This window comes from Syngnathus scovelli, chromosome 13, assembly GCF_024217435.2.
Source record: "Syngnathus scovelli strain Florida chromosome 13, RoL_Ssco_1.2, whole genome shotgun sequence".
Taxonomy (NCBI): domain Eukaryota; kingdom Metazoa; phylum Chordata; class Actinopteri; order Syngnathiformes; family Syngnathidae; genus Syngnathus; species Syngnathus scovelli.
In genome coordinates this window covers 6828034-6850730 of record NC_090859.1, presented here as the reverse complement: position 1 = coordinate 6850730, position 22697 = coordinate 6828034, and the positions used below count along the sequence as shown (strand labels likewise).

General features: G+C 42.9%; 2 protein-coding genes across 12 annotated transcripts in view; one reads left to right on the top strand and one right to left on the bottom strand.

The window, feature by feature from the left end:
• Nucleotides 1-8183, top strand: part of LOC125979185 (uncharacterized) — a 34410-nt gene extending 26227 nt beyond the window's left edge. For 6 of the 8 annotated variants that reach the window (XM_049737132.2, XM_068652729.1, XM_049737128.1 and 3 more), the window contains exons 76-102: nucleotides 129-248; nucleotides 326-436; nucleotides 506-538; nucleotides 1859-2079; nucleotides 2155-2267; nucleotides 2383-2504; nucleotides 2575-2637; nucleotides 2717-2872; nucleotides 2987-3075; nucleotides 3581-3701; nucleotides 3775-3810; nucleotides 3889-4056; nucleotides 4281-4400; nucleotides 4478-4588; nucleotides 4660-4692; nucleotides 4759-4911; nucleotides 5211-5354; nucleotides 5490-5624; nucleotides 5691-5851; nucleotides 5933-6056; nucleotides 6137-6191; nucleotides 6270-6330; nucleotides 6395-6528; nucleotides 6599-6642; nucleotides 6719-6892; nucleotides 6986-7140; nucleotides 7209-8183. In XM_049737132.2, the coding sequence (XP_049593089.1) occupies nucleotides 129-248; nucleotides 326-436; nucleotides 506-538; nucleotides 1859-2079; nucleotides 2155-2267; nucleotides 2383-2504; nucleotides 2575-2637; nucleotides 2717-2872; nucleotides 2987-3075; nucleotides 3581-3701; nucleotides 3775-3810; nucleotides 3889-4056; nucleotides 4281-4400; nucleotides 4478-4588; nucleotides 4660-4692; nucleotides 4759-4911; nucleotides 5211-5354; nucleotides 5490-5624; nucleotides 5691-5851; nucleotides 5933-6056; nucleotides 6137-6191; nucleotides 6270-6330; nucleotides 6395-6528; nucleotides 6599-6642; nucleotides 6719-6892; nucleotides 6986-7140; nucleotides 7209-7292 (3041 nt within the window). In that variant the 3' untranslated portion in view covers nucleotides 7293-8183. The remainder of the gene's footprint in view (nucleotides 1-128; nucleotides 249-325; nucleotides 437-505; nucleotides 539-1858; nucleotides 2080-2154; nucleotides 2268-2382; nucleotides 2505-2574; nucleotides 2638-2716; nucleotides 2873-2986; nucleotides 3076-3580; nucleotides 3702-3774; nucleotides 3811-3888; nucleotides 4057-4280; nucleotides 4401-4477; nucleotides 4589-4659; nucleotides 4693-4758; nucleotides 4912-5210; nucleotides 5355-5489; nucleotides 5625-5690; nucleotides 5852-5932; nucleotides 6057-6136; nucleotides 6192-6269; nucleotides 6331-6394; nucleotides 6529-6598; nucleotides 6643-6718; nucleotides 6893-6985; nucleotides 7141-7208) is intronic. The other 2 variants (XM_049737129.1, XM_049737130.1) reach the window with 2 other exon arrangements.
• A 4192-nt stretch (nucleotides 8184-12375) lies between these two features.
• Nucleotides 12376-22448, bottom strand: ccni (cyclin I). 4 transcript variants are annotated; one of them, XM_049737214.2, is made up of 10 exons: nucleotides 22229-22448; nucleotides 21401-21560; nucleotides 19847-19981; nucleotides 18955-19029; nucleotides 18685-18834; nucleotides 16409-16534; nucleotides 15832-15933; nucleotides 15002-15149; nucleotides 14571-14755; nucleotides 12376-12975 (listed from the first exon to the last, which is right to left on the bottom strand). In XM_049737214.2, exons 2-10 carry the CDS (start codon nucleotides 21512-21514, stop codon nucleotides 12772-12774), a joined length of 1239 nt encoding a protein of 412 aa, XP_049593171.1. In that variant the 5' UTR covers nucleotides 21515-21560; nucleotides 22229-22448; the 3' UTR covers nucleotides 12376-12771. The 4 variants fall into 4 exon arrangements, with proteins under 4 accessions (XP_049593171.1, XP_049593172.1, XP_049593173.1 ...); XM_049737215.2 differs by having other exon boundaries at nucleotides 18694-18834; XM_049737216.2 differs by lacking the exon at nucleotides 16409-16534 and having other exon boundaries at nucleotides 18694-18834.
• Between the last annotated feature and the right edge of the window lie 249 nt (nucleotides 22449-22697).

Sequence of the window (22697 nt, the reverse complement as noted above, 5' to 3'; positions counted from 1 at the left end):
CGTGCCTCTTCATCGGTACAGTGTGGCCACCAATGAGCAGTTGGTCTATCTTTGCTCCCCCCTGCGAGCAGAGCGCCAACGAGAATGTTTCAAACTCTTGTTGCACATTTTACCATTCACCTCCAAAGGTCTGTACACTTTTCTGCCGAGCTCTCCCTCTCTGTGGTTGGGCGCCAACAACAACATCACGAAAGACGGCAGCGAATGGACTGACGGATCCCCGTTTCGTTACGTGGTCATGGACGGAGGTGGGTCAAAAACCTAACCAATGTTTGTCTCTGATGTTGCGGAGGAACGGAGCTGAGCATCTGTCGTCTCCTTCCAGATGACCCCGGTGACCTCTCTGGCGCATCCTGTCTTTCCTTACTCACAAGCAACGGCCGCTGGAAGTTTGACGATTGCAGGAAGAAAAGGGGCTACATCTGCAAGAAAAGAGGTAAGACGCGGCGACGCTCAGTGGATTCTCACAACGTGCTGACTCGTGATTTTGGCTTTTGTCTCCCAGGAATCCCGGCAAAGCCTCAGCAGCCTCTTGATGGTAAGTCTCTGAACGGTGACTTCAAACTATCCAAAACGAAAATGGCATGACGATGCTTGCCTTTATTTTTACTTTACTTTCATAGCATAAAGAATCCAAGCTGTAAGCTAATGAGGGTTATGCAAGATCATCTGCTCGCTGTTGAGCTATGCTGCGATTTAATAGTGACTAGTCCATTAGCTAAATAATCACTTCTGGCAGCCCGAGTTGGAAATTGCACAAAATATGTGATTCATGCACCATGCATAAAACTTGACATTCAGGGAATGCATAAAATGTGAAAAAAATTAAAATGTCTGTGTGTGGAGGTTGTTATAACCTCTGACCTCCAAAGTGAACCTTCTGAGACCTTGGTAAAAACGTCTAGAACCGCCACTAGAAAGACCTTCTTGGGGAAAAACCCTGCCTGCCTGCATTTAGCGCAGCTGCCCAAAATGTGACATGTCAACCTGCTCAAATTGATATCTTCTCAAGTGGTCAAAAAACGTCAGCTGATTTAGTGGCCGTCAGCTCTTTTGAGCGGAGATAGTGCATCGGGATTTCTGTGTTCAACAGCCTCTATGGTGGGCTTCCGTCACCATAATGACCCCGCCGGCCAGGCGCCAGGCACTGGTCCTCTTTCGTGTGTAGCATGGATGTTGTTCAGTTCTGGAGGAGGTGCCTACAATAACCAACTTTGCAATTGTTGTACTCTAATTAGAACTTTGGAAGGATGACTGGTTTGTATCATGGTAGGGTGGCTCCGCTGCTGGGTTAAAAAATGGGCCAACCCAGGAAACTGCATTTTGGGGGTTGTTTTGCATAAAAACGGGGTTTTCTGCGCAAAACAGTTTGGTCTGATTCTTACTCCAAACTTGCTCTTTTACCCAAATTGACATAAACCTTTTTGTCAACTTTTTCCCTGTGTGTTATGTGAGAGACAACTGTCTTTTTTTAAACTCTTTAACAAGCTGACAATGATGATAAGACACCAAGTGAAGTTAAAGTTGAACGTGGGATTTTTTCAACAGTACCGCCATCTTATGGGCAGCACTTGAGTAAAAAACAAACATGTCTGGCCACAAGCCACACTGGTTGATGATTATCTCGTGAAAAGAAAATAGCCTTTTTTTTTATCCCTTGTGACTATATTCTTTCAGCCTAATAGCCCTAAATACCCAAGCTCCTCTAAAGCCTTGTCAATCGTGGATAGTTAGTCATGCAAGTTATTCAATTAGGGAAAAACGGAATTTGTCCGACTGCAGTCTTGCCTGTTTAGCTGAATATCTGTTTTTCACCAAACATAAAAATATGACCCAGGCAATTTTGCTGTTTCATCAGAATTATCCGATCACGAGCCAACATGTGACACAGTCAACGGATGGAGTCCTCACAGCTCAAATTGCTACAAGAAGATGGAGACAACCAATGGTTGGCTGGGGGCTCGTTACAAATGCGTCTGGGAGGGCGGTGACCTGGTCTCCATCACTTCGGAGGACGAGGAAAAGTTTGTGAAGGAGAAAATGGGCGACAAGCCGTTCTGGATCGGACTCTCGAATCTGGTGAGACGGAAGCGCAAGCAGGCGGCTGTTGGTTCGCTACTGCTACGCTATTGACAACCGGTTTGGACTTTGCAGAACTGCGACGAGGCCTGGTGTCAGTTTTCTGAAGCGGGGGAAAAGATGCTGACTTGGTCCGACACCGGTTTGACGCCGACCTACGCCAACAGGGACTTCCGTCAAGACGGAAGGTAAGAAGGTCACCTCTTTGCGTCCTTTTATTGTCACACGGCGAGATAATTGCCAAAAAACGGTTTGGCCCATTTGTCGAATGTGTTTCTTGTTTTTCATGACTTCTCTTGATAGCTCCACCATTGAATCCTGTGCGTACGTCAACCAAGGTGTCCAGGTAGACAGTCAACCTGGCAAGTGGAGACATGGCTCGTGCAGATCCTCATTGGCGTACATGTGCAAACGTCCACCCAACGGTAAGTATGCACATCCGTTGTGATGTTGACGCTCAAAGGAGAAAATTGTAATCACCTTGTCCCTCTGCAGCCTGCCCGGAAGGACGGCTGTGTTCCTACAAGGACTATGGATTCGGCTACAATCGAGTGGAGAGTGAGTGGCAGCAAAGCTTCTTTACACACCTACATCGTCTCCTTGCGGTTTTGTAATCCATATTTCTTGGCGGCTTCAGCTTCCTCCTGCGACACTGGCAACTTCCTGTACAAGGACTCTTGCTATCACTTTGAGCGAATGAAGCAAACTTGGGAGGGAGCCGAGAGGTTCTGCGGAAAATGGAACGGTCACTTGGCCAGCGTCCTCTCATGGGACGAGGGGAAATTCTTGGCTGGTGAGCGTCAAGAAAAACTGCCGATGCCAGCAATCGTCCTCGCACTTCACAACGTCTGACACGTTTGGATGCTCTTCTTGTGCTAAATTTTCTTGCTTGTTTGATTTCCTCAAGCTCACGCGCCCTCTGTAAGAGGCTTGCAATCTTGGGTGGGACTCAAGAAGAACAAGGACAACTTTGAGTGGAGCGACGCAACACCTACAGTAAGCAAAACGTTTAGAGAGGTCTACAAAAGTTATTTGCCCAGAATGAAGATTTCATATTAGAAGGTAAAAGTTCCAAGTGAGGACAAAAGTCCAATTTTAACAGAACAACGCTTTACCGAATAAGGAGGAACAAAAAACAGACTTTGGCAAGAATGGTCACCATGTTTCAAAAAGAGATCAACATTGAAGGTGTTAATCAGCTGAAGCATTAACAAGGACTGTTATGAAATGATAAGAATGAAAGTGAATGAAGTGAAAAATCAAAGTGCAGAATTTCAGAGGTTAAGGTTAGACATTTCTGAGAATAAAATGACTGGAAAAGTTCGAGTATAAGTTGTGAGTTAACTGGAAGAAAATTGTGAAATGAATTCAAGTCATACTGTTGGAAAGGGTTGAGAAAATATCGATCAGTGGGAGGAAAAAAGGACTCATCATTTTGGAGGAAATGCGGTGGGAAGCAAGCCCAAACGCACCAAAGTCACATCTGGCGTGTCGTTGGCAGGGCAACATTGTGTGGGTGCCAAACGGGCCGAAAGGGCGTGGTGGTTGCTCTTCCTTGTCGCCGACTGGTCAACTTGAGGATTGGCCCTGCACCGAAAGTCAGCCATTCATCTGTAAAAAAGGTCCGAAAAAGACGACCAATCACTTTGCACTTTTATATGCTCTCTCATAACCATCCCTCTTCCTTTCTTGCAGCCATGGTCCAAGAGTTTGTTCTTCCTCCGCCGGCAGGTGGGCGCCCCACCCGGCAGTCGACATGCGGTCTCTTCTTGCCGGTTTGCCCTCAGGTGACTTGACTCTTGCTTGCAGGCTGGAGTGCAAAGTGCGGTTGGTGGCTGGACCGATCCTCCGACGACTTCTGCTACCTGATCCAACGCAGGCCCACCAAGACGTGGCAGAAGGCGCGAGACGACTGCCTCCGCCGCGGAGGCGACCTGCTCAGTATCACCGACTCACATGAACAGGCATTTATACAAAGTAAGCTGTCCATCCGTCAGGGCTGTTGAATTCCCCCAAGATGGGCAGAGCTCCTGACGTTACCAGGAGGTCAACCTTTAATACACTTGAATCTACGATGCTTCGGGATTGCATGTTGAGCAGTTGGTCTATCTTTGCTCACCCTAGAAGAAGCCGTCAGCGAGCCGAGCACCAACGAGAACGTTTCAAACTCTTGTTGCACATTTTACCATTTACCTTCAAAGGTTTGTACACTTTTCTGCCGAGCGCTCCCTCTCTGTGGTTGGGCGTCAACAACAACATCACGAAAGACGGCAGCGAATGGACTGACGGATCCCCGTTTGGTTACGTCCTCATGGACGGAGGTGGGTCAAACACCCAATCAATGTTTGTCTGAAATGTTGCGGAGGAATGGAACTGAGCATCTGTCGTCTCCTTCCAGATGACCCCGGTGACCTCTCTGGTGCATCCTGTCTTTCCTTACTCACAAGAAATGGCCGCTGGAAGTTTGACGATTGCCGCAAGAAAAGAGGCTACATCTGCAAGAAAAGAGGTATGATGTGGCAATGCTCAGCGGATTCTCACAACGTGCTGACTCGTGTCTTTGGCTTTTTTGTCTTGCAGGAAAAACTCCAAAACCTTCGAAGCCTCATGACAGTAAGTCTCCTTGCACCGTGGCTTCCAACGATGTGGGAGAAAAATGACATGACGATGTTTTTGCAGGCTTTAAGGAGATCCTTGTCTGCAATAACCGTTCCGCTGACCTCGTGTGTGAGGGTGAGGGCCAGAATCAAAGCCGCATCAGCATCCAGTCCGCCTTTTACGGTCGCCGGAGTGACGACGTTTGCTCGGAGGACAGCGACTCATACGACGACGGTAAAGACCTGAGAATCCACCATTTTGATGCTTCCAATTAAGTCATTTGTCTGCCAACCTCTGAAAGCTCATTCAGCGTGTTTTGGTCTCCTCCTGAAAATCTCCAAAGAACTTTAGCACGCTATGGAACGTAATGAAAATGAACCAATGCTTACAAACCGCTCAAATCCCAGAATGAGTCTGTACTCAGAAACGTTCATCGGGCAGAAGCGACCTAGTTTGGTTCGACTTTGTCTTGGTGAACTCATTCAGGTGCTCATGAGGCCCACTCAGACTCACCGGTGTGTTGTAACTTGCAGAGTACTGCGCAGTGGAAGGCATCCTCCCTCGCTACAGGAAAATGTGCAACGGCCACCAAAAATGCCACATTGAGCTTTTGGAGGACGATTCCTGCCCTGCCACCTCCAAATATCTGGAGATGGTCTATAGCTGTGAACACAAAGGTGGGCTTTGCGTCTCGTGATCTTCTGCTCTGCAATAATGCAAGGAGTCCCACAAGAGGATAGATGGGCAGATTTGTATTTTATTTGGCCTTTAAGCATCCCTTCCAAATGAAAATAACTTTGGGCTGTCCTCAGTATGTCTTGACAGTCTGGGCATTGCGGACGGGAGCCTCGCAGACTCTTTCTTCAAAGCCTCCTCCTCGATGGAAGACGCCACCCCAGAAAAAGCCCGCCTCAACGGGGAGTCCTGCTGGAAGCCGTCAAAAGATCGTAGGCAGATAATTGACAGCTTGGCACTGTGGTCTCCTGAGCGTTCTAATGTCTTGTCCCCTCCAGCCGTCGGCAGCTGGATCCAGGTGAACCTCGGTCACAAGAGAAAGGTGACGGCGATCGTGACCCAGGGGTGTGATAGCGACAATACCCGCTCCTGGGACATCCAACTTGAGATGAAGGTGAGCGTTGATAGGAGGAAGTGGACCAAACACCCAAACGGGAAGGTGAGCACGGGGCTAATCAGGTCGACCGCGACCTCATCCTCCAATCTTGTCACGACAAACAAGGAAACGTTCTATTTCTAGTTCATCGGTGGTGAGACTCATCTGCTTGAGACGCCCGCGTTCGCTCAGTACGTCCGCATTCTGCCGCTGGAGAATCGTCCAGAATTTGGCCTCCGCTTAGACATCTTGGGATGCGCACATGACGGTGAGCAACACAATCCACCGCTTTGGTTGCCGAAAACAACAAGGCCAAAACATGCGATGATCTCGTCTTGTGTCCGACAGATGCGATGACCTGTGCCAGACGGTTCAACAGCCTCCACTTGACCGATTCGATGACGTGAGTGACACGCGACACAATGTTTCATGACGATGACTGCCTGTCGTCAATTTCACAACGTGGGCGTGCCTTCCGCAGGTTCTACTGTCCACCAGGCTGTGCCAAACACGTTGTCTTTGGAACATTGGTCTACTCTGAGGTACATGAGTGCCTCACCCACCGGTCGAGTTCTTGTATGTGACTGCAACTTTGTGTAAATGCAGAGCTCGCACATTTGCGCCGCCGCCATTCACGCTGGCGTCATTCAGAATAACATCGGAGGAGATTGTATTGTGATGCGAGCTCCCAAACAGCAAGTCTACACGGGCTCCACTGGGAACGGGATCATCTCCAGACAGTGAGTAGCCAACTTTGACAGAAAAGTCCCATGAAGAGCCACCAGCTAATTACCGCTTTCCTATCTGCAGTTTGGACGACCCACTGGGTGTGTCTTATACGTTTGCCGATGGGGGTGAGTTCAAAAACCATTTCTTTATGTCACCCCAACTGTCATGACCACTAAAACCCACACGGGGTCTCACCTGCAGAGCCCAGATGCTCGGCACCTGACTGGGAGGAGTTTGCGGGATTCTGCTACAAACCTTTTGACGACGAAAGGGACTGGGCTGATGCTCAACAAGTCTGCCGTGGTTTTGGTGCCGAACTGGTGTCTATCCGCACCAAGGTCGAGCAGGCGTGGGTGAAAAATGCCTCCAACTTTGGTGCGCATCCCAAACGTTAATTAACAGTCTCCGTAGAATAACTGCAATACCTGAGAACTGGATGAGAGCTCTGTTCCCATCCATCCTCTGCAGAAACCAGCGACATGTGGACCGGACTGAACGACCTGGCGCTTCCCGGCATGTTCGTGTGGTCGGACCGCCACAAGGTGACCTTCACCCCATGGGCCGCAGGGGAACCCAACCAGCGAGTTGCCCTCGGCAAGCACTGCGTGGCTCTGTTACGGCAGGTGGGTGCCCAAAAGAGCATTTGGAAGAATACCCATGCGGTCCACTGAAACTGATTGTTTTCTTTCAGACTGGAAAATGGAAGCTAATGTCTTGCACCCAAGTCAACAGCTTCATGTGCAAGATGCCCACAGTGCGCTTTCCAATTACCTAATTGAAGCCACGGGTAGAGTCCACCTTGGTGACAGCCTCGCTGTGTCAGTTCCCAATGGCTCAAGACCAATCGATGCCCATGGAGAAATTTGACAATGGCGCCCCCTAAGCAAGTCATCGAAGAAGAAGATTTAATGCCCTCCCGACTCTGCTCAATAATTATAAATAGTATCAAAATTGTAATAACACCTTTGCACAAGTGTATAGGATTTAGCTTAGCCGTTATTAGCCAACTAGATGTGTCCAGATGAAATGTGACCAAGCATTCTATGTTCACTAATACTCGACTCTACTCGGGGCCTGTTTGTCCTACTATTGTTTTTTGCGCGCTTGAAAACTTTGACTGTCTTTTCGTAGACAAGGTCACTCACTCAAAGAGCAAAACACACTGATTGCAGTGCTTTCAATGAGCACAATCGTAAGAATGTGAGAGACGAGAATAGTTCAAAGTCAGTATTGTTCTTTGTTATGTTTTTTAATCATGTGGTGTAGTCCTAATAACCCTTTAAAAAGGGAGCCCACCGTAGAAATGACAGTATTTCACTGGAAGGATAATCTAGTATTTTCCATAATCCATCATTTTCTTCGGTATGTTACTGCAGCTACAATTCACTGTATATCATGTAGCTGTATATCCAGTTATTGCATTTTTGATTACTGACTGCATTATATTACTTGATCACTGCTGCCAGAAAAATGTTGGTTTTTACTGTTGTTTCTTCGGTATGTTACTGCATCTACAAATTCACTGTATATCGTGTAAATTTATAATCCAATTATTGCATTTTTGATTACTGATAGCAGTATATTACTTGATCACTGCTGTCAGAAAAATGTCGGTTTTCACTGTTGTTGTTTTTTTCCAAAATTTCTAAAAAGCAACTGATTACAATTGGGGGATTTTTCTTTCTAAATGTTTTGACTGAAAGCATGTAAATGAAACTGTTCATCCCCACCAAAAAATTTAGCAAAACAAAAGGCTTTTTCTTTTTTAATGAAATCTCGATAGATTTGATAGAATAACATTTTTGAACAAATATGTAGTTAAAGAAAGACCCATTTGAAACAGTCTTGACATCATCTTGACATCAGAGGCTGTTTTACAAAACAAATACTCAACAAGAACCTATTCAAACAACTAATCACTTGCAAACACTTTCATTCCAATGGCCTCTTGGAAAAGGATTTTTTTTTTAATTTCAGTTAAATAATTAAGCAAAGGTTTAATGTTTTTATTTCCTTTTTGCATCATTTATACTGAAGGGCAAATAATTGGAAATCAGTCAACTATGTTATACCATTAATCAATATATTGTTGCAAGTGATTTTGAAAATAAGCGCGACAAGTGGTACCACAGAACGACTCCGGAGCAGGGTAAAAATATGAAGTCCCAATTTGCTACGAGGTGCCAGCTGCCTGTGGGTGGCCAAAGCGATGGCTGGGCCCATGGGATACTGTGTGTTGAGCAAATGGTGCGTGACCATTTGGTTTCTGTATCTTTTATGATTGATTATTTGACGATTATCTGTGGCGCACTGGTTAGCATGTCTGGCTCCCAGTTAAGAGGGTGCCGGTTCATTTCCTTTGTGGAGTTTGCATGTTCTCCCTGTGCCTGCGTGGGTTTCCTCCCACATCCACAAAACATGCTTGGTAGGCCGATTGAGCACTCCAAATTGCCCCTAGGTGTCAGTGCGAGTGCGGATGGTTGTTCGTCACTGTGTGCCCTGGGATCGGCTGGCAACCGGTTCAGGGTGTCCCCCGCCTACTGCCCGATGACTGCTGGGATAGGCTCCAGCACGCCCGCGACCCCCGTAGTGGGTACACAGCGGTACAGAAAACGGATGGATCTGCATGTATGACAGTAACAAGATGGATTTTTGTTCCCACGACAGCCGGTAAAAATAAGAGAATAATTCTATACATATTGTATCGGTCGTATTGAAGTTCTTTAACTTCTTCCTGTCAGGCTTGGATCAAGGAGAGGACTCGGATGCAGAGCGCCAACAAAAAATGAATTTATTCTGACAGGTTGGAGCAGTGGTTCTTAACCTGGGTTCGATCAAACCCTAGGGGTTCGGTGAGTCGGTCTCAGGGGTTCGGCAGAGCCGCTGAAGGAATGAGGTCGAAATACAAAAAGTCCTGCCTAGCTACAAAAACAGATATGCTCAAACCTCATTGAATAAAGTACATAAGCAGACAAGTATATTCACATATTTAATAAATAAAAGCAACATTTTAAGCATATAATTATACCTACACACCAAATCAATAAAGAAGACATAACTAGACATTTTTGATAAGTGGTGATGAGAAAGGTTTTTATAACTTTATGATTTGATATATATTTATGAGCACTTTGAAATAACAAATGACTTTTGATATATTGCCTAAATAGCTTAATGACCCTTAAGGAACTGTGTAATGCATGCCTGATGTTTTTTCTCTAAATCATGGACACGGCCAGAGTCGTCTTGACCGTTCAGTAGTTGATTGTATCTTATGTTTTGACTAATGCTAGACGCCAGTTTTTGATTCCTACTGAACGCTCTGCACAGAGGGAAATATTTTGCCAACAAAGAAAGAATGAGGTACGACAGTGTATGTCCAAGATTGGAGAAGAATGTTCACAGGAAGGTCACGTGGAGATAAAACCAGCAGGTGCCAGAGGGAGCCAGCCAAGGACTCGGCCAAAGATGATCGCCAAGGCCGGAAGACGGGATGGAAGACAACAGCCCCCCACTCACACCGAATCGTCCATAACCAGCACCCACTCCCATGGCGAACTTGCCCCACCCCAAAGACTCATCACCCATCAATCTCGGCCCACAATGCGCAACTTAGTATAAACTGATCAAAAAACCTTGAACATTGCCTTTTCCGAATGGAGACTTTCCGCTCTTGAAGGGCCCAGCGCTGTATTGTACTTTCCTGAAAACAGAGCTTTTTGAACAAGAATTGTGATTGAACTCAACCAACCTGTGTAAGTCTAATTTCTGCTTCAGCGTCTTAGCATTTTCCTAAATCTGAAGAAATCACACGAGCACGCAGTGAGTAAATTGGATAACAGGTGATTGGCAATGGCTTTTGCCGTGAGGCGCAGATGACGCGCTCCCTAAATTGTGGACAAAATCCAACACCGCTACTGTGGAGGTCCGAACATACCTGATTTATCGTGTAAATTTGTGATGACGCATATCTGAACTGGTCTTGCAAAGGCAACAGCAGAAGTCACACTGCAGGTGTGTAATTTGTTGTGAGTTCATGCATTATGTTGGTTGTGTTCTTTGAAAAAGGTGATGTTCATGCATGGCTCATTTTGTGCAGTAGTAAAAGACCTCGATGTCTTTAATTTGAAAAAAAAAAAAAAATCACCAAAGAGGGGTTCGGTGAATGCGCATATGATACCGGTGGAGTTCGGTACCTCCAACAAGGTTAAGAACCACTGGGTTGGAGTCAGCAAAAAAACAAAAGCGGCTCAAAAGGAGGGAAATCAAGGCTGGAGACAGCAAAAACCAAAAGCGCCTCAAAACAAGGGAACAACACGGTGGCAAAGAACAGAACTGAAAAACACAGAGCTCAGGCTTGACGAAAAGGTTTATTCTAAACTAGGTTCTCTCAGGTTATCTCTGTGACTCACACGATCGCTGGTGCTCAAGACGGGACAAGCCGCATTGGCACAAGACAAGGGGAAGACGCTGGCTAAATACACACAGAAGGGTGTGGACACAGGTGCAGACAATTGGGATCAGGGAAGAGGAAGGACCCAGGAACTGAAACGAGAGGAGAGTTACCAAAACAAAACAGGAAGTGGCAATACGACGAACAGGACAAGACAAAAACAACTCACAAAACATGACAGCATGACACTTCCTACTCCTTTTCGAGCTGTCCTCATTGTTGTTGTGCAAGTTATTTACGTCTTGCTTGGGACATTTTGGTATTGTTCTGTTTTCTTTTTCCTTTTATATTTTACTGATATCTTTTTCTGTTTTTAAGCTCGAAATAAAACTGATCAACACGTTTTTTATGATTCCCCCTCACTGTCGTTACTTGCGTCTCACGTCTCTCACATCATCCAGGTACGTGTTCAACTCCTCTTGATAGTTCATATCTCGAGCTTGTTAAACACCAACGAATAAAGGAAGTTGTGGCCTAAGATGCATTTAGAAATGAACTAGAGGCACTATCAAAATCAGTTACGCCACTGTCATTATATACAAAATGACAATAAAACAATAACAATAACTCTTTATTGGTTTGTGCCTTGTGGTGCGCGCAGCCATTCATGTATTATGAACAGAATCTAACAAGCCCTTCCAACAGGTCAAAGTCAAACAGGGCTTTTTTTCAAGAAAGAAACGTGTACAGATTAAAGTCAGAACATCTTTGGGGAATGTTCATACTGTCTTCGTCTGTTAAATTGAAGATAATTTTCTTTTAATAAGTCAGAACATGTTGTATCACTCATTTTGTTTTGTCTGTGTGTTTAGCTTATTGTAGCGCAGGCATTCCTGATGCTTCATTTTAAAATGCCCTGGTGTTTTACAACACAATATATTAACAGATGAAAGTACATCCGGCCAAATCGCGTACGCACATACGCACACGTTAGTCTGACGTGAATATAGTGGCTTGCATTGCATGGCTAGGTTAGCTTCAATTATTTTTCAAAGCTAAATCAACAGGTCAACTGTATGTTTTCTCTATGGGAGCGGTGCTTCTCAAATCATGGGGCAGACCCCATGAGGAGGGGTGCATGGTGCGATGCGATGTCGGGGTGGGGGAGGTGGGGTGCTTGTGACCCCAGGAAACACGTTAATTAGAATACGCAAAATATTTTCTTTCTTGGGGAGGCATACCATGAAATAATCAAGAAGCACTGGGGTCAAAGGTACAAGCAAGCAAGTTCTTTTTGCTACATATGATAAATTTAAATTTTTGCACGAGGAATAGTTCATTGACTATACAGGCACATTAAAAATTTAGACGGTTAGTTATAGACATGGAGAGGAGTCGATAGTTAATCCGTGACAACAAATTTAAGGGGAAACCAAATAAAAAAATGACAAACAGTAGAGTGAAATAGAGTAGATTCAAAGTGTTTTATTATCGTAACTTTTTAGATTTTCTTGAAATTTATATAACTTTAAATTGTCAAACAATTTGAACTACAACAATAATAGCAGCCAATTTTTTTTAATGTTAAATTGAGGGGGGGCTATTTACTGGCTGAAGGGGATGATGGGAGTTGATCTCAAGACAACTGAACTGAATGGATTTGAGGGATGGATTGTGCTCATCAAAACCAACTGAGTTAACGTCGAACAATCTGTAATATTAGTGTAGCGGACCTTGACTGGCAATTTTTATATGCTGCTGTTGCATTGCGCTTTTTGGACATCACTAACTCAATGGGTTCAAATTCAGAGGATGCCGTTGGTGGCAAGATGGTTGCGATGAGCATAGTTAGATGCGCTTTCTATGAGCCACGGACTGGTTGTAGTGGAGGGCAGAGGGAAGAGCTGTCTTCCTGATGCGACATCAAGGCTCCAAGGCCTCCCTCTGCACTTGCTGGTGTTAAGGCTCTCGTTGCTGTCCCCTCTTGAATGGCGGTGGTCGTGCCGTCTTCGTTGTACAGGCGCTTGATACCGTCGTAGAAGTCATCCACTTCCATCTCCTCCACCTTAAGACATAGAAGACATAAAAATATAGATTTTTTTTTTAAACTAAAATGGCTCATCTTAAATCCCTTTGTGCAGTTCAGACAAATCCTAGTGGATTAATGCAATTTAATGTGACAAATCCTTCTTGTGTAAAACAAAAGTTGGCGACCATGAGAGGATGCATCTTTTTATACTTCTCTGAGCTCTTTGAGAAGTTTGTGATTAAGGCCTATATAAATAAACTTTACTTTGATTTTATTCTTCGGCACCAACGACAAAGAAGCTACCCGATGCATATATGTATTATAGGGATGATTTATGCCTCCATACCTAAAATATATATCCAAAAACATAGTATAATAAGAATTTTAAATTTAGTCTTCACAATTTTCGCCCATCGCGGATTCTTTTACAATCATAACCCCCGCAAAAAACTCCACAAGACTTTACTCTCAACGGATTTTTTCCGCTTTTTTTTGCTCTTAATAATATGTCATGATGGCGGTCAATGCCAGGCATCGTCCACTAGGGTGTAGCAGTGAGTGAAAAGATCCCAAGTGATAAATGAAAACACCTATTTCAGCTTCTGTGTAAGATTAGCAAAATAAAGTTGTGGATTTCAAATCTTCCATTTTTGGTGTCTTCAAAATCAAACCGTTAAAACACAAGTGTCAAACTCAAGGCCCGGGGGTGCCAGATACGGCCCGCCACATCATTTTATGTGGCCCGCGAAGACAAGTAATAATAATAATTCATTAAATTGTGCATCAAATTCGTGTGTCATTACTAGAATTGCAAATTGTCTTCACTTTTAATATCTTTTTTTTTTATATATTTGACCAGTTTTTACTCGTCTGATTTGAAAACAACTTATTTGTCAGTTTGTTTTGTAGCTTTTACTGTATATAATATGAGGTGCTCATACATTTATTTGGGTTGACAGTCATAATGGCCCTCCGAAAGAAGCTATGACTACAATGCGGCCCGCAAAAAAAAATAACTTTGACACCCCTGAGTTAAAACATAACTAGTAAATCAACTTGGCATTGCTGTATACAAAACAAATTGATATCAATTGTTATGCAAACTTACAGTTTTAGGCTGTATTCATATTATATTCAAACCTCTAGTTTATTGCTGAATTCAAATCAATGCTGTATCCAAATCATATTCTAACATCTACCTAATTTGTTATTTCTGTATTCAAATTACGTTATTCTGGCCAAATCTCTGTTTATTTTATTTTTTCCCTCTTATCCTGATTATAGTACATAGTATTATAGGTAGTACAGGAGTAATGTAGATTGTGTGGCAGTGAAACCATTGGTTGCAATCAGGACGGGACTAAATAAGCAGAATGGGTTCAACCTGCTTCCGTTTTTGACAAGTCATGTAAATCAAAATGTGAATTAAAGTTTAAAAAAGTGTGTTGTACTTGCTGAAATGCACAAAATGTAATGAAATACAAAATCACACAATTCAATTAGTGAGTTATGCACTACAATTTTATAATTTAGTTTTATAATAATTCCCAGTATCTTTTGGACGTTAAACACGTTAAACTGACTTGATCCTCCAACATTTTCAAACAAGAATAGTTGTGTGCTCGTCTTACCTTGCGCTTTGTCGAGGCCTTGCAGCGCACAGTGACTTTGTGCAGGCAGTTGAGCTGACCCAACTGTTTGCGAGGAGAGAGGAGCGTCACGTGGCTGCTGCGGTTGGCGGTGGACAGGACGGTGCCGCATCGCTCATTCACTCGAGCTGCTGCCATGGAAGGCTCAATGGAGGAAGTGAAGCTCCCTGAAGACAAGTGGGAAATAAGTGGGATAAGAAACACTGCGGTGGAATGACTTAACTTTCATGAAATTAGTGTTTAAAACGAGCGGGGCATTTGAATTACTGATCCACATGAAGTTAACATTAAAAATTCAGAATCCAGCAAATTTATTTCACATTGGATTAAGCCTTGAGATCTCTTTTTCGTTTTTACTGCTGTATGGAATATTGTGTCTGACACCGTATGTGTGATGCAGTCTGATTGTATACCCAGAATGTCCTGTGCTGCAAGTTGCAAATTGGTATGGCTTTGAAGAGGTTGGTAGATGTAGACAGTGTTTGGAGGTAAGGAAGCTCTGGGTCTGGAATGACGACTCGCAACCAGCTCTCGACTCCGAATCAACTCCGAGGTGTCAATCTAAGAGGACGAAAACGGAGACAAAATCAGGTATGTATTATTTAAACCCAAAATACAACAATTTACTTTCATCTGACCCTGGCCTGGATGGAACTAGATGTTATTTTAATAAGTTACCAGCATTAGTTCAGTATGAAACACGACATACTCCTGGAATATTATTTGATGCAAAGTCGACAAAAGCTTCAGCATATTTGAACTCCTGTATGAGGCAACCGCTGAGCAAAAATTACACATGGCAATGTTCACCCTCTTTTCTTTTTGAGGTCTGTGTCGTAATTGTGACACGGGCACATTGCAGGTCAGTTTGCCAATCTTTTTTCATCTATGGCACACCTTTTTTGGGGAAAAAAAAAATCTCGAGGCACACGAGCGCACTGGTTTGCACGTCCGCTTCACCATCTAGAGGGGGCGGGTTCGATTCCAACTCCCTGTGTGGAATTTGCATGTTCTCCTCATCCCAGCGTGGGTTTTCCCCCGGGATCTCCACTTTCTTCCCACATCCAAAAAACATGCATGATGGCCGATTGAGCACAACTTGCCCATACTTGTGAGTGCGAGTGTGGATGGTTGTTTGTCTCTATGTGCCCTACGATTGGTTTATCGGGTCTACATATTACGCCTGTATATTACGTTTCCGTGTGGCCCCAAGAAATCACCACATTTGAAGGCGCTCTCGTACCTGTGCCTTCCTGAGCAGCTCGATGGTGACAGCCAGCCAGTGGTGACAACAGGTCTCCAGCTCCAGAGTGATGAGGGCCAAGGCCAGCATGGATCCTCTCAGCTAAATGACAAAAGCATCAAACTTATACAGTACATGCACAAGTCCAAAATGTATGAATAAAAGAAGACAAATACTGCAAACAAAATGACTCAAGCAGAGGGAAGAAACAAGATCATCTCACAGCAGGGAAATTCACTTGTCAGTGCAGCGCATATGAGTGCAAGAATAAAACAAGTGCCAACATTTCAAAAAAGGGTAAATAACAGACAAGGACAACTATTCTGTGAAATAGCAAAATCAGCGGCAGTCTAAAAGGAAAATAAAAACTATTTTGGTTGGGCCCTAACATATATATATATATATATATATATATATATACACACACACACATGCACGCACGCACGCACGCACGCACGCACGCACGCACGCACGCACGCACGCACACACACACACACACACACACACACACACACACACACACTAGTATATATAATACTGTTCTACGTATAAGCAGTGTTACTCACGCAAGTTGTACCTGAATGAGTGAGTGATCAGCCAAACAGCGGTAAAGTCGTTGTGTGAGCAGGGCAAGATGCTGAGAGCGGTTCAGTCTCGGCAAAGAGTCCAAAAACCCAGAACACGACAACATCATTGCATGGAACTACGGAAGCAGTAGAAACAATTGGGGGAAAATATGAAAAAAAGAATTCACTCATTCATCTCTCATGCCGCTTCTCCCCAAGGGGGTCAGGGCGTGCTGGAGCCTATCTCAGATGACTCTGGGCAGTCGGCGGGGGACATCCTGAACTGGTTGCCAGACAATTGCAGGGCACACACAGACGAACAACCATACGCACTCACACGCTCAACCATGAGCAAATTGGAGTGCTCAATCATGCATGTTTGTGGGATGTGGGAGGAGACCAGCGTACCGAGATGAAACCCATGCAAGCATGGGAAGAACATGCAAAGAGGTGGCAAATATTTGAGCTCAGTTCAATTAATAACACAATGTTCTTTTAATTATTTACATTAAATGAATTGCCCGTTAAAAAATTCCTGATTACTGTTTACTATCAATTTATTTTTATTTATTTGGTATTATTTATTGGTTAAAAACAATTAAATAACACCTAAGCGATATTGCACAAGGAGGATTGATGGTCATTGTTTTAAAAAATAAAAATAGATGAATGCAAATCTCTTACTTTGATTGATTACAAAAGATAAATCTGTCTGCTTTCATGAACTAGAGAAATCACAGAATTATTACTTTCCAGATCCTGAAATCAGAAGATTTGAACAACCCTTACGGTATTTCCCACACAATAAAGGCGCACTTAAAAGCCTTTGCTTTTCTCAAAAACCTAAGGTGGGTCTTTTAATAAGGTGCGCCTTTTATGTGTACCGAATTCCAAAATCTGTAAAGTTGTTTTGTGCGGCTTCCGGATACTGGCTTCTGTGTTACAAATTCGAATACAGAAGATGAGTACTTTGATGGATAGCGTATAAATATTGATTAAAAACAATGTAAGTACAGAACATGGTTATATAGTGAAATAGGGTACAACCAAACTCACCGCCTTGCTCCTGTGTTGTTTTATTTGTTTACCGTAATAGCATGTATGCGCCCTATAATGCGGTGCGCCCTGTGTGTGGATCAAGTAACCGGAAGCGCCTTATGGTGCGGAAAATACAATATTCCAAAAATGTCTCAACTATTCAAATATTAGGCAATTTATTTGATAAACAATCTGTTACCAATTAATTGATTAATTTTGACACCTCCATTGCAAAGATTTCTGAAGCAAACCTCGGCTTCACCACCTATCAACAAAGCACAATAGGTTCACTTTGTGAACGGTGCCGGTCCGTGGATCATTTGGTACCGTGCCGCACAGGAAAGAATAAATAACTTGCGTTTTTGTACACCTTGGTTACGTGTAAATACAGTACTTATCTTATGTTGTTGGCACAATGTTATGAGGATGCTGCAAGTAAAGTTGCATAGAATAGACAGTGGATTCACGTTTATTATTATGTTATACTGTGGTGTTCGCATGCAGAATTCCCCCTCGGTACTAAGAGTTGAAGGGTGTGTTGGGATGGTGGTGTTTATGTGGTAATGCATTTCTGCTATATGGCTGGAAAGACAGTACGATGATGTTTAGGATTATAGTTGGTCTGTTTTACGGGTTGCAGTTCAAACGCGGATGATTTTTGCGAAGAAAATCTCCACATAGAATGTACAGTAGGTGATTATTTGATTCCTTGATGCTTTCGACATTTGATTGTGATTTTCTAGAATTGTTTTTAGAAGTTTTCTTCGCAAAAATCGGGACGTCATCAAACACTGGTCCGTGAAAATATTGTCTGACAGTAATCCGGTCCGTGGTGTTAAAAAAGGCTGGGGACTCCTGAATTAGACAATTACCATCAATTACTGAGACATTTTTAGATTAGTCACATACTCCAATAAGACAAACATACTATATAACGTGAAAATATAGACTGCAACGTTAAATCCACATAGCCTTTCACAGGAGGTCCTACCTTTACGAGGATTTTAACGTATGATGTTTCAAAGTGATAAATTGTAGACCATGAACATGTAACAAAAACGGAATCGCGCGGGACAAAAAGCTACATTCGGGATTTTAAGGTTTAGGTTCGAGGTTTTATCTTTAGTCCCAGACCAAGCAGTGTTTTACCTACAAACATTTGCTGTAATCATGACTGAACTACCACATACTCATAGCTCCTCAGTATTAATACAATAACCCCTATCAGAAACGGTGAACAAATACGTACAATACGTACAATATGCAGAAAGTCCAATGGTGTTGCGTTGTGGAGATCCCAGTTGAGTTTATCGAGGATGATTTTTTCCATTCTCAAAATTTCAGATGGAGAACAACCACAGTTGCTGGACACAACCAAATCCTTTAGAGAGGGCACACACTGGGTGACAAAAAAAGCACGCACGCAAACACATACAAACGCACACACACACACGCATCATGTGAAATAACTGGCAACTGCATCACTCTCTATTGCCGTTTTTTTCCGTATTGTGTTTACCTCATCCTCCTCACAGGTCTTGACAGCCAGGAAGAAAGAGGCAATTGCGATGCAGCGCAGGTACTTTGGCCGAGCCTAGAGGCAAAGAATACAATGAGATACATAAGACATATCTATTATCCTATTCATTAATCCATCCATTAAACAAGGACTCACCCCACAAATAAGGTTGCCCAGACACATAGTACGTAATCCATAGGTTTGGCAAAGTTGACATATGAACTGGATACCAATTTCAAATATAATCTTTGGTATTGATTTTCATGGTTCTGGTGTTCACATTCACCTCGCTATCTTTCAATCTCAGATTTTTATTTTCTAGATGGTGACAGCAACACTGCCTCACCGCAAACAGAGACGGGATGGCCTTTTAACTCATGTGAATGTCTAAAACTTGTTTGTGCATGTGTGTGGGGATCTGAAACGGCGTGATGTTTGTGTAAAAAATAAATGCTCATGTCCGCTGATCCTCAAAGGCACATCCAACAATTTGTAAACAGAATTTAATATTTACAAAGACTAAGTCATGATAGATGCACACACACAATTAAAAAACAAGGAAATTAATGAATGTATTCGTGGCATGGAAAAATAAAACATGACAATTATTTAAATATTTGTAGATCTGAAAACAAAATGAAAGTCACTGTATTCGTGTATATAATTTTGACACAAATTTCGCCCCAGACTAGTGCAACTTTTGAACCTGTTCTAAAAATAGCTCACCCGTGATGGGACATTGTACTCTCCTTGGAATGTTGCATAAGGAATCTTTTGAAAATGTAAACACTTGCGGAGGTTTATAAAATAAAAATGTGTACATTCACTTGTCAGTCATAAAGTCTCTGGCAGGTTGCAGTGGCAAAGTGGCGTGTGCCCTGCATTTACTTACTTTGATGGAAGCGAGAAAGCGATCCAGAATGCTAACTGCTAACACCAGAGTTTCTGGGTACAGCTGCAGTCTGCCATGGAGCTCCGTCAGCCAGCACACGGCCTTGTCCCGCTGAGTCGGGGAGATATCTGTATCCTGAGTGAAAAAAGTAGAGAACTGCAACAACCTTGCACCACACTGTCAAGGATTTGCTTTTGTCTGAATTAATTATATTATCTTACGTTCTGGTAGAAAATAATGAAGATTAAAATAAGTTTGAAAGGCATTGCAGTAGTTGGATAATTGTATTCCTAAAACATCTTACACTATATTCCCAGTGACCACAGTAGTCTCATTTTAGGTCATGGAGGATGAAAGAAAAGATGTTCATGACGCCACATGGAGGATGGGTCAACTGTGACAGGCCGTGTTTGTAGGAGAGATTTGACTCATTTTTTCATCATCCCCAATACAACACAATACACTAGAAACTAGGCTGTTGTTTAGAGGTTCAAAAACTTGACTGGCTTGCGCATTATAATCCGAATAGGGGACCAAAACAGGAAATAGATGGATAGCTATAATAATTAGTTATAATCGTTCTTTGCAAGCACCGATATGCATTAGTCTGAAAACATTAAAAGCACCGAACTCAGTCATCCATCTGTGCATCCATTATCTGAATCACTTAACCTCAAAAGAGTCACTGGCGCACTGGAACCTCTCCCAGCTGATTTCAGGCAGTAGGCGGGGGACACCCCTAACTGGTTGCGAACCAGTCGCAGGGAATACAGTCAAATAACCATTCAGACTCACACCTAGGGCAATTTGGAGGGGTCAATAAGCAAACCAGGGAGACCTTGGATTGTGGCAAGAAACCCATGCAAGCATGGAGAGAACATGCAAACTCCACACAATCAAATCGGCAACCTCTGCACGGTGAGGTGGACATGCTAACCAGTGCACAACTATGCCACCCAGAACTCAGTCAGTCATAACTATTTTAGATTCCTACTTTGACTCTGCTTGTGTCTTCAGAATTGACTACAAACTGTATGAGAAATATTTAAATAGATAAGAATCCAGTTTGAGTCCATCTTAAAACAATTTTTCTATCTGAATCACTTTCAAGCAAATTTATGATCAACATTAGAGAAACTCATCCTTCAGTCTTGCACAACTTCCCATCTTGTCATTATAATGTACAGTACATAATAGTGTGACAAACTCAAACATGTATGACTACGCAATGCACTATTTGACATCGCAAGGCTGCGGTGTCTGTATGGACTGAAAGTACCAACTTCTTCTTAAACTCGTCTCAGTGAGTATTTTCGGTTAAGACTTTTACTGTTTTTTTCCCCATGTTTTCCTTCCCTGTAAATTATAAAGAATAGAAGGTGTTGAGTTATGGAATAACTATGAAAATGAACTGACAAGAAGTACTTGCAGAGTTCAAAAGAAGGTTAAAAAATATTGTGTTACCAAAATAAGGTATAAATATGATTCTATATCTAAGTACACACATTGAGTTACTAGATGTGAATTTGTTATATAGTATGCCTAAGCCCTTACCTGTGAGGAGGGCTTCTTCAGCACGTAGACCCTCCACATCTTGGCTTCCCTAGACATAGCCTTTTCTAGAAGAAAAGACAGCCTGTGGATTTCCCAGGGTTCGGAGAACTTCATTCCTTCTCACCCTGGTCAAGCCTTTCTCCCCACTGGACACAGCTACCTGTGAGATAATAGAACTCAATTTGACTCATCCACTTGAATCAAAAGCTAGTTCATGATTGCTGCGAACTCATGTAACATTGTGATACATTAAGCTAATGTGGGACAGATAGATAGATGATAGATCTAGTATCAATCTGTCATCGATCAATGGTAGGTAGGTAGGTCGGTAGGTAGGTAGGTAGGTAGGTAGGTAGGTAGGTAGGTATGTAGGTAGGTCAATTGATTAAGGTGGCTCATAGATAGATCGATGATAGGTGGCTGACAGATCAATGATGGATTCATGGTAGAAATAGATATAGATGGTTCATCAAAGCTTCTGCTTTGTGCTTATAACAGTAAAATGCAGCATCGATTGTGGAATGTTACATGTGTTGGAGCATAACGTTCTGCTAAATCTATATTATTTTTTTTCTCGAACTGGGCTAATGACAGTTTCCGCAAAGCTCGCTAGTTTGTTGACTTGCCGTCGCAGATATGCTAAAACCTCTCTTGTACGTGTAACAATTAATTGATGCGAAAGAGCATTATTACTATATAAAACCTGGATCATCAGTTATAATTGACAAAAGAATGTACGTTTGCTGTGACAGCATCGCTGGATGAATGGTAAGACCATTTAAATAGCTGTCAAGTATCCAAGAAGTAGACGGCGCCCCATAGCCTCACCTCCCCTGCGAAGCGGAGAAACCCACGGTTGGATTTCATCCGGTCCACTCAGTTGCGAGATAATTATAGTCGGGGAGACTGTTTTTTCGCTTAGTCGTCCATCTTGACTTTAGGTTGGGGCTATTATTGCAAATTATTTAAAAAAATAAATTGGGCAAAGCAGACAGCTACTGCCCACTTCCGAAGATGGGACTGGGGAAAGAGAAAATGAAACAAACTCCGCCTCCTTCTTGGCCCAGCTAAGAGGAAGAATAAACAAAATACTCTATGAGATCGGGTTTGTTTCAGTAAGTTCATTAATTTTTAAAAGCGTTTCCTCCATATTTAGCTGGACGTTTATTTAAGTAATTTCCAAACACACTAACATTCAGTCAAGCACAAATCCACGAGATACGTTGATAAATAGGTCTGCTTGGATGCTGGTACATTTATAACGTCATTTTTAAGGACCTATATTTCTGCAGTACAA